The sequence below is a fragment of the Prosopis cineraria genome, unplaced genomic scaffold (genome assembly GCF_029017545.1).
Source record: "Prosopis cineraria cultivar Desert tree isolate PC_DT_omini unplaced genomic scaffold, ASM2901754v1 PC4, whole genome shotgun sequence".
NCBI classification, from domain to species: domain Eukaryota; kingdom Viridiplantae; phylum Streptophyta; class Magnoliopsida; order Fabales; family Fabaceae; genus Prosopis; species Prosopis cineraria.
Window position 1 is genome coordinate 3,000,393 of NW_026555335.1, and position 10,375 is coordinate 3,010,767.

Consider the following 10,375-nt stretch of genomic DNA (forward strand, 5'->3'; position numbering starts at 1 on the left):
TTGTATTTTAGATAATGAATATATAATATTACAATGTCAAGCTTAATTTTTAAGAATTAAAAAATAAAAAACTATGAAATTTATTAGTATGCATAATTTTGTAAAGTAATAGTATCCTATAAGTTACTCCTTCTAGGCTACAATACATGGCATTTGTTATCAGTTTATGGTTTTCAAAAAATAAAATGGTTGATACCTTAATCCTTTTTAAAAAATTTACATTTTTCAATTATACATGTATTAAATACTTTATATAAGTGTCTTGATAGTGAAAATTAAAATTTCAATGCAGTATTTTATTTCAAAAAAATAATAATAAATGAAGTAGAGATATGGTTAAAAAATAATTATAAAAATTACTTAATTTTTTATATTTTAGATCAAATAAAACTTTTAAAAAATATCTTATATTATGATTTGAAAATAATATTTTTTTTAAAAAATATAACTTTAAATTCCTGTACTTTGCTCTTATTTTACTATAAGTTTTTATAGTTTTTTTTATATTTTAAGTTTTAAAAATAAAAATATAAAATATAAAATATTAAAAAAATATAAAGACTTATAATAAAAATGAAGTAAAGTGTAAAAATATAAATTAACGTTTCTTCTTCTTCTTTTTTTAATATTGGTTGCATGTTACAAAAACAAAGATACAACTTTTCTTAAAACTTTTGGCCCAAAAAACCAAAAAAAAAAGAAAGAAAGAAAAACTTTTCCGTAAAACAGTGCAGGGGGATAATGACAAAAGAGATAAGACGAAAATAATGGTGCGGCCCGAGTTGGAAGCATGGGCCCTACAAATAGTGGAGCAGCACTCTAGCCTGATGGTCCCGGCCATGCACTGCCACCTGCTGAATAGTACTATTAGTGAATACTAAACACTAAATAATTAATTATTTGGGGTGTTCTGTGGTTTCTAATTCACATCAAAAGTTATCCACCAACAAAAACCTTTTGGCCACTGAATGGTAAAAATATGAACGCGTGAATGATATTTTACCATAAGAGAAGGGGGGAAATCATGTAATTCAAAGTTAATATTTGTCCGCGTTGTCAATTTTTTTTAATATTGAGAATAGTTTATTTTATCAAAATAGTTTAAATCACTCGGTTAAATCTATCATAACGTTTATATATTCTGAATTTGAGTTGAGAGGTAATTAGAGGTGAACTTCTTTCTCTAATAAGTATGAGTGGGTGTTAATAATTGAAGAAGTGAAAGGTAAAGCGTACCTTTGAAAAGAAGGAAATGGAATGGAGTGATTGATTTAACGAGGCGGAGAAAAGTGTGAATCGGTGCTAGACCCATCATCTCACAGGAAATTCGAATGAAGGAAGGCATTAAGGGATGTATCACGTAAAGTGTGATTAATATCATAATTTGATGGCAGCGCCACTAAAGTCAGAGTGATTAAAAGGTGGATTTGATTTATAAAACTGAAAAAATGATGGAGTTGAGAAAGTGGGTGCCACTCGCATGAACCGATGGGGGCAAGCAGCCCAACGTTATGATGATGCAGCATTTGCTTGCTCAATGATTTACACATGACTTGTTCTTCCAACGTGCATTCTACAAATTCGTTTTCTCAATACTGCAACTTCGTATCTTTTTTCCTTTTAACATGACCAACTTTATACAAGTGTTCACACAACTCAATTTTAGATTTTGTTGAAAAATGCATTTTAAAAAAAATTGTTCAGAACTTCAGAAAGGCACAAATTAAAGTAACAAAAAAGGCTTGTCAGAACAAAAAGATGGCGCCTTTATGTTAACCAAGCAAAAGAGAGAAAGAAACGACGTTCATTTTGACTTGGGCCTCAGGTTGCCTGCCCATCACTCCACCCGCCGCGTATCAATAATTAATATCCATGATTTCCATGATTGTTTAGAATTGAAGAAGATAACCAAAACATGGGTTATTAATTTCTATTGCTTAGCACGCTTGATTTCTTGTGAATTATAAGCAATATCTGCAATAAGGCCCAACTTAACCATGATGCATTTCAAGTTGGTAGCAAATCCAATCTTCAGGCTACATATATATACGGATTAGCATGATTTCAAAGCGGTTCTGTTTCAGAGACCTAGATCCACGAATTTTGCAATCCCTCCTTTCTCTATCCTATATCCCTCTAGCTAAAGAGAACAAAATTAATGAAATAATGCAACAAGAGATTAGAAGCGCGTATCGGTTTTGAAACTTTTCAAGACCAAAGTAGTGTTTCCGTCTGGTAAAATTATTACTTGTGACAGCAGAGAAAATGATTTTGATGATTTCTTATAGATTGCAATCAATTTTAAATGGAGTCTCTTCTTAAGCGATACATTGCTGCAGTACTGCAAACAGCGTCAGGGCAGAAGCTTCGCCGCACTTCCGTTGCCAGTTCCTCCAGGCTTATTTGACAATCCAGTCCTATCTGCAACGTGGAAAGAAACGCAGAAAAATTTATAATACAGAATTCGTTTGAACTCCATGAGTTTTAATTTGTGTCGCAAGAAATTACCACACACACACACACACACACACTGCCACTCACTCATCAATCGGATGATAGCAGCTGTTCAATATTTATTTTTTTATCCGGAATTATGTCCTAGAGCCAAATCTTTATATTCTAACTTACAAATAAAATTATATGAACTAGCATTTTAAATGATGTATGAGAGATCACAGGAAGTTAATGCACGTGGTTTCCAGTCTCCGCCTAAAATCGTAAATAGTGATGTAAGCAAGTTAAAGCAGTATGTTATAAGCCGTTTTCTTCTCCATCACGGAAGTTTAACCAAGTTATGAAGTTGGGAATTGATGATTAAGTAATTTGCATAAAAATCAAGAGGAGGAACTCGGCTTCAAAATTTTCTTCTATGTATACTTCCAAGTACGTTCAGGTGTGCGTAACGCCGAGCTTTACCTATTATAAGCGGACTCCAATAATTCAAGCTTTATTCGTCTTTATTCTTTAAACTGATGCTACAAACCCTAATGCACAAACTCGACTCTAAGTATGTCAGACACTGCAACATGATCACGATCTCGTTTGGGTGTAAGAATATTCGTATAAATTCCTGGCATGGTTAATTATTCTTGAAAATAAAGTTGTAACTAAACATAAATACAAATAAAAAAGGCCATCAATGAAAACAGCTTCGATAATTTGTGAGTCTTTCACTCTTACCTACTTTAATTCTAAGCTCTTAAGCACCCGGCGATCAAGTTTAAGTACGTATATGAATTAATTTAGCTATATATACTATAGGACAAAATTCAGGTACCTAGAGTTGCACGTGTTTGCTTTAACAGGATTATAAGATATTTTTTCCGCAGAGAAGACATGATAGTTTTTATATATAATTACTTAATTAAAGATCACCACTTAGGTTTAGGTGCGTGATGTTTTACCTTGAGAACAAAGTGGTGGAGAACCATATCCTGCATGCTGCCGATGTTGAGATGAAGAACTTGAAAAGAAAGGCTTTCCAGAACAGCTATTATCTTGGCAAGTTGACCCGGAATCCTATGTGAAATCAGTCTGAGTATGACATTGGAGCCTGAGATTTTGAGTTCCACGTCAGCAACTGATGAATTACAGCTAACTGTTCCTCCGGATTCCTTGAATGAGTCGGCAGACCCAATTCCGATTCCCGAGGGACTATCAACTCGATGATCAAGATTTATTAATGGAGTAGCGCCACGAGGGCTAGGGCTTAGACTCTTTCTCCTTTTCTTGGACTCCAACGCTTCAACAACTTGGTGTAACTCCTTGATGAATTCGATCACGCCCCCTATTATAGATGCTTGGTCTCCCTGTATCACAAAAAAGAAAATATATATATCGCACAAGATCAGAGTGTTATCATGAACATCACTCAGACACAAACAAATAGAACGAGAAAATAAAGTGATCTATCTTTGCTTGATTCCTGCTAGTAGTGATCCCCTATATTTGTAAGCAATCAGTTTGCCTATTCCTGAACCTAACTCCTATATTTTCTTGTTAAAATAACTCGAACAACAATAAGAACAAGAAGAAGAAGGAAACAGAATACCCTCTTGATATAGAAACGGGGGGTCAATGATCTCAGAACTTTGAGATGTTCGTTCATCTGTCTTCTTCTGTTCCTCTCGACAGTTATATGAGACATTTTAGCCAATTAAAGGGGAAAAAAATGGTTGCTGTGTGTGTGAGAGAGAGAGAGAGTTAATTTTGTTTCTGTTTTTGGTGGACAGACGAGATATCTCTACAACCTCAAAAATCAAGGTCGATCGGGGGCTCTCTGGGCTCGATCTATTTATATGAGCCAAAGAGAGAAGAGGATAGTATTAAGGCTGGTATTGAATGCTATATGTTGCTTTCTCGTGAAGCATTGTTTCACACGCACATATATAGCCCGTATAATTCTCTCTCCCCCCCTATTGCGTATACACTTTACGCGTCTCACGTTTATGATATTGGCTCAATTACATGCCCACTCGTGAGTTAAAATGAGGGTGACGATAGAGTTATTGTCTCAGCTCTTCTATGCATTTTTATTTGTTTTCTTCATGCATAACTTGCGGGCCTTTACGTCGCTGATTATCTTTTTTCTAATGAAGATTTCATTGTTTTTATTATGACTCTGTGTTATATATGTGAATAGTAGTTCCAGGATAAGTTCAATCTTGTTTCTCTCCGGGAATCAGATTTAGTGACAAAACCCTAATGATCACGATGCATGCATATTGCCAAGGTACCAACCCTGTTAATTTATTGATGAACAGTCGTGCCAGTTGAAAACGAAACTGGTTATGCATTAAATTTTTTATGCACTGACTGAAAGCCAAGTAGTCAGTTAGGTACCTGCCGTGAATCTGTAGTTTTTATAGTTTCACGAAGAAAAAATGTGACAAATATATTGTGTCTCTCTTGGTATTCTTCACCGAAACTGTTGCTCTGGTTAGAATCTGAAAGTTCAGAGTTATAGTTTTATTTTCTTAAAGAACAGATGTATATCTTATCATCAAAAAAGAACAGATGTATACCTAATCTCTCGTGATCTTCGATGAAAAGAGTTTCCCAATTCGAGAGTAGCAATTTATATTAATAGTTGATAAATATTCGTTAGCAGTTACTACAAAAAGGACCTTAATTAGAAGTTGAAAATCGATGCTTTATGAAAACATACATGATGTTCACGTAATTTAATGGTTGTACAAACCTCATAATGCGATAACGGCCGTTCGATCATCCAAAGAAAATTTCTTAAAAGATTTCTTTTCTCGAAATAAAAATAGAAACATTCATTTAATGTTTTATTTAAAAATACATAAAAATATTTTAATGTTTCTTGTATTTTCATTTTCATCACACACGCATATATATGTTTACCAGACAGTCCCTAGATATGGCAAAGATTTATTGTATCTGAAATAAAATGTGTAAACTTAACTTTGAATCAACATTATTTTTCTAAACTTGATTTTGGTTAAGAATAGATTGACAGAGTGTGTACCAGAATACGAGTGGGTCAAGCCGAGTAGAAAGAAGTAGTGGATGCTTAGATATGGACAAACTTTTGCCATGATCATAAAGAGGTTGATTAAATAAGCACCCCAATCCTAATTTATGAAGCGAGAAAGAACTTCGTCTCCCAACATGCAAGCAGGTAACAGAAATGCCATGAAGATCCCACGATTCACGGCTATGATCGAGTCATAAAATAATTGGTAGTGATGACTTGAAATCTCCATAAAAGGATTCCGCTGAGACGAAGAACACACGAATTCTCATTACATCAATATATCAGCAAACAATCCCACAAAGCATTCCAAAAGCTCGCTAAAATGCAGATTCTTTCTGCAACTTCATCCTTTCATTTGGCTTTAAATAATTTCTAGTTTAATTCCCGTGACCGTATGAAGCCCATTTATTTTCGGCATCAAATAAACTTTTATTATCTATCATCTAAATAATTGTTAGTTTCTTAAATTAATTTTTTTAGAAATATATCCAAACATAAATCCTGCCATAATAACTAACTTTTACCAAATTTTGATTTGACAAACAGACTTTTAATAAACGGGGCTTTTGACACATTGAAAACGAAAATATACACTTCAACATGATACTTCTACTTCTCAAGAGGAGGGATTCCAGCACAAGGAGTACTAATATTGAATCCGAAACTCCGGCATTAAAGATTAATAACGGTCCAAAATGCGCTGCTGTCTAGGACGATCCTCGGGAGCCAAAGGACCAATGCCCTGCTTATTCCCCCTCCCCCATTCTTCCTTATCAAATGTATTGACTACAACCATTGACATTCCGGTTCTCAATTCATGCTGTCTTGATACAATTTCTAGATTTACACTAAATCTTACTAACCTTCATGTTTACAAAGTATGGCCAATCGCCTTTCTGTTCTGCACTGGGACTCTTGATTTTTGTATCCGAAAACAAATCAGAACCAAATTCACACAATCTTCTCAATTCGCACCTGTATAAAGAAATTGTAGAAAGAACAATTATGGGGAATGTCAATCAGTGGGGACTAGGAAGAAAGAAAGATGATCACCCGGATACGCAACACGGAGAAAAGAATCTTCCAGTAAATCACAATATGACAACAGAGAATAATTCATAAAGGCTGTCTTTTCAATACACTGCACATTTTGGTTTGGTTAAGCATTTTACAAGTCAGTTTCAGTCAATTATTTTATATGTGCCAAATGATCTTTCGTGCATTATTTACTCCTGCTTTGAGGTTTCAATAAGTGTATAGTTACCATCTGATGATGCAAAAATCTATATGCAGCGCCAGGCTAGGTTACAATTCTAGATAAGCTAGGTTGGAATTTTGAATATGGTTAATGCAATTCAGTAAATACCTTGAAGAGATTTTTCAAAGTCCTCCAGCTGTCGAATGAAACCAAGGTTGGGAGATGCTGTTGGTCGTCTGCTCTTCACATGCTCCAAGGCTTGAGATAAACTCATTCGATGAGTCTTCATCAGATATGCGACCACTATAGTCACACTGCAAAGAGAACATATAACGGCACACTTCGTCCTGTTATTCTTGGGAAAAGAGGAAAGAGAAAAGGAATGCTGGAAATGTGGAGTATTTTAACTTGTGAATTGTATATTGAAAACAGGAACGGTGAAATGCTGCTACAAGCTTCCTGCAGAAAGGAAGTCACAGGCTCAAAGTAAAGGAGGCAATGGATTTTCATTTTAAAAGAGCATTCTATCCCCGTGCAGGTCCTGTTTCCTCACTATTCTTTAGTCTACATATGTTACAATCTAGATCTAGTTATGCTACTTTATAATTCTAGAGCGCAAGACATAACCTGAAACAAGATTCTTCTTTCCATGATGAAGACATACATAAGATTCCAGAATAAATCAATATACATATACATACATACATACATGTATATATATACATATATATAACATTTATAAGAAGCCATACTATTCATAAGTCACAAATATTGTAACTTACTCCTTATACTTTGAGTAATGAGTTGTAAAACTAGTAAAAAAGATAAATAACTGGCTTCACTAAAATTGGAAAAGGGATCCAAAGCAGAGAAGCATGAAAATTAAGCCAGGGTCGAAAACAAGAAATTTTACCTTCTGGATCTTCCAGCAAAGCAATGAACTAAAGTCCCTCCAAGTCTTTTGCCTTCATCAATAAAATCAAAACACTCACTGAAGTATTGTTTTATGTCTGCATCATCTCTGTCAACAACTACCTCAATTTTCCAATAAAAACATAAGTTTAGTATGGCAATCATGCTAGAAGCAAGACAGAGTTGGAGCGGAAATAAGCATAATTACATGCTAAATAATACATTCATACACTCACTAAATTCAGTAATCTAGCGAACGCAGTGCAATCATAGTACAACTACTAACAGTATAAACTGCAGAGACAGACTTAATTGTGACAACGCCATATGACTCTTAATGATAAAAGTCAGTTCATATCGATGATGATAAGATCTATCATAAGGAGTAGATTGTTGTCTGCTCATAGTCCAGGAGCATCAAAGATTTTTTTGACAGCAACAGTGGCTGAATCTGCCCCTTGTTTTTAGAAGCCCCATAAAGGTCAAAACATGAACTTCCAAAATTTATAATGATGCTACTGCCCAAAATTTCAGAAAAATATATTCTAACATCTATCCACTCAAGTTTAGAAGCCCCCCTTCAATGATTTGTAGTGAAACCAGGTCTCTGAAATCTAAAACCACATAAATACTTCTTTCCCCAACCTAATCAAGTACAAAACCCTATCTAGGTAAGCAGTCATAGGATATTAACGAGCATGAGAAGATCCAAGACAGACAATACTTGTTCAATCTAGGAAACTCACATACCACTGATGGTTTTATATACAAAATCATTAGGATGTGCGGGTGTCAGAGTATTAGCCACAGTTAAAACATGAGTAACATTCAAGTTTTTAAGTGCTTGCTTGTTAGCTGCAGCGCCAACCGAACCCAAGAAAAGACCCTGCAACACGAAAAGCAAAGTACTGAATGAAAATTGAAAAAAAAAATGCTATTTAAATTTAATAGCATCCCAGGTACATCAGCCGCAGCTATGCTACCTCTTCGATTTGGCAAGGAACATTATCCTGTTTATAGTAATTAGCTGCAGAGATAACCCGCAAAAGTGCTGCCATTTGTTTCTTCAACGTTTCATTAACTTCATCCATACTGAGTCTGCTGAGATTGCTCTTCTGCTTAGTTTTCTTATCACCTTCGAATAAAGCAGGAAATAGCTAAGAATTGCAAACCTTTAAAGCAAATAACCAGTTTCCAGAAGCTACATTTCTCTTTTTATTTTTTATTTTTAAAAAAATAAGATTTACCCTACAAATTTCACCATTTATTTATCATAAAAACGAAGGGCAAGAATATCTTCTGAGTTCTGACCGAAAGAAAAACGGGTAATCAGGAACCAGGTCAGACTAGAAATAGCCAAGAAAGTGTCCAAATAACCATAATTACGCGCAGTTGTTAATTATCAATGAGTAGCAATGGAAAAAGAACGATCTCAGATCGTGTCTCACTAAAAAAGAATGAGAATTGACCGATAACTTGTTTTAATAAATAGGCAAGGACTTACAAATCGCAAAATCTGGCATAAGAGAATTGACAAGAATGCAGACGAAGATCCAGCACAGAGAATTCAAGAATTTGAAAAATGAGCTTAAGGAATTCACAAGAGCGATTCGATCACAAGAGCAGACAGAAAAAATGAGAGAAAAACTCACCAAGAAAGCTTTGAATGAAGTTGCGTGCGAGAAAATTTTCGATGATGGCACTCTTTCGTTCACGGAATCAAGCCAGATGGCTTGTTTTACTCCGACTCCGATGCCCAATCACCTCACGCAAAGATGTCCTTATTTCACACATTCATCGATATCATATACCTTTTTCATTTAAAAATATAAAATATTTATTATTAAATTTTATTTTTAATAAAATAATTATTATTTTAAAATTAATTTTATTTTTTATATTTATTTTTATTAAATACCCTATAATAAATATAAAATTATTATTAATAAAATTATTTAAAAATAATTTATTATTTATATTTTTTAATATTTAATTTTTTAAAAATATCTTCATTTTTTAATTAAATTTAAAATTTTTATTTTTTTTTTTTAAAAATTGTTTGACATTTTATTTTTACACTTTATTTATATTAATTTTTTTATTTAAAAAGGTTGGCACTCCAAAGTCCAGTCGTCGCCATTACAGGGGGATTATTCTAGTTTTCCTATATGGCATTACAATCATACATTTTTTTATTGACAACTTTTTTTTTTGGAAGTTTAAATTTGATGATAATATGCATTATTGATTGTTAATTATTTGTTGGGGGATGCTAATCATGTTTAACTTGTGAATGAAAAATTTAACAATTTCACTGATGGTGATAAGATCAAAAATAATAAACTTAATTTTTTTATAAAGTATGAGATTCGAGCTTTATATAAAAAATATGTGGAAACACTAGCTTCGATTAAGTTAGATAATGTTTAAATTTTGTTCCTAATATGAAAAATGAACAAATAAAATAAAGAAATATAGTTTGGGTCTTAAAACTTAAAAGGCAAATATGGAAGGAAAATGAGAGAAATTGTGGAGGGCAGAAGGGGGAAGGGGGCGGGGGAGAAAGCGACGAGGTGTCGGGGCTATAGGACGTCACATTACATGTCAACAACCTGTAGCATCACATTACATAAATATATGCCACGCGTTTCTCAAAAGAGCCCATGTAATAGTTTATTAAAAGATTGAAATTGTCTTTAAAATTTATGGCGACTTTATTATTTTTCATTTGTCTGAATCGCAATATAAATTATTAATAATTA

General features: G+C 33.6%; 2 protein-coding genes across 3 annotated transcripts; both read right to left on the bottom strand.

The window, feature by feature from the left end:
• Window positions 1-2,159: 2,159 nt before the first annotated feature.
• Window positions 2,160-4,428, bottom strand: LOC129310160 (transcription factor MUTE). The gene is made up of 3 exons (XM_054952031.1): window positions 4,052-4,428; window positions 3,405-3,809; window positions 2,160-2,421 (listed from the first exon to the last, which is right to left on the bottom strand). Exons 1-3 carry the CDS (start codon window positions 4,145-4,147, stop codon window positions 2,302-2,304), a joined length of 621 nt encoding a protein of 206 aa, XP_054808006.1. The 5' UTR covers window positions 4,148-4,428; the 3' UTR covers window positions 2,160-2,301.
• A 1,664-nt stretch (window positions 4,429-6,092) lies between these two features.
• Window positions 6,093-9,398, bottom strand: LOC129310161 (dual specificity protein phosphatase 1). Of its 2 annotated transcripts, XM_054952033.1 has the most exons (7): window positions 9,266-9,398; window positions 8,597-8,748; window positions 8,364-8,499; window positions 7,615-7,732; window positions 7,110-7,160; window positions 6,870-7,015; window positions 6,093-6,478 (listed from the first exon to the last, which is right to left on the bottom strand). In XM_054952033.1, the coding sequence occupies exons 2-7, from the start codon at window positions 8,702-8,704 to the stop codon at window positions 6,468-6,470; spliced, it is 570 nt and encodes a 189-aa protein (XP_054808008.1). In that variant the 5' UTR covers window positions 8,705-8,748; window positions 9,266-9,398; the 3' UTR covers window positions 6,093-6,467. The 2 variants fall into 2 exon arrangements, with proteins under 2 accessions (XP_054808008.1, XP_054808007.1); XM_054952032.1 differs by lacking the exons at window positions 7,110-7,160; window positions 9,266-9,398 and adding an exon at window positions 9,118-9,241.
• Between the last annotated feature and the right edge of the window lie 977 nt (window positions 9,399-10,375).

What these genes read in the sequence shown, in the direction of transcription:
- LOC129310160 (XM_054952031.1), bottom strand. Translation starts at nt 4,147, where the DNA reads ATGTCTCATATAACTGTCGAGAGGAACAGAAGAAGACAGATGAACGAA. An exon ending in CCCGTTTCTATATCAAGAGG is followed by an intron (nt 3,810 to 4,051) that starts GTATTCTGTTTC and finishes TTTGTGATACAG; the next exon opens with GGAGACCAAGCATCTATAAT. An exon ending in TCCACCACTTTGTTCTCAAG is followed by an intron (nt 2,422 to 3,404) that starts GTAAAACATCAC and finishes TCCACGTTGCAG; the next exon opens with ATAGGACTGGATTGTCAAAT.
- LOC129310161 (XM_054952032.1), bottom strand. An exon ending in TTCCTTGCCAAATCGAAGAG is followed by an intron (nt 8,500 to 8,596) that starts GTAGCATAGCTG and finishes TTCGTGTTGCAG; the next exon opens with GGTCTTTTCTTGGGTTCGGT. An exon ending in TTTGCTGGAAGATCCAGAAG is followed by an intron (nt 7,016 to 7,614) that starts GTAAAATTTCTT and finishes TTCTCTTTGCAG; the next exon opens with TGTGACTATAGTGGTCGCAT.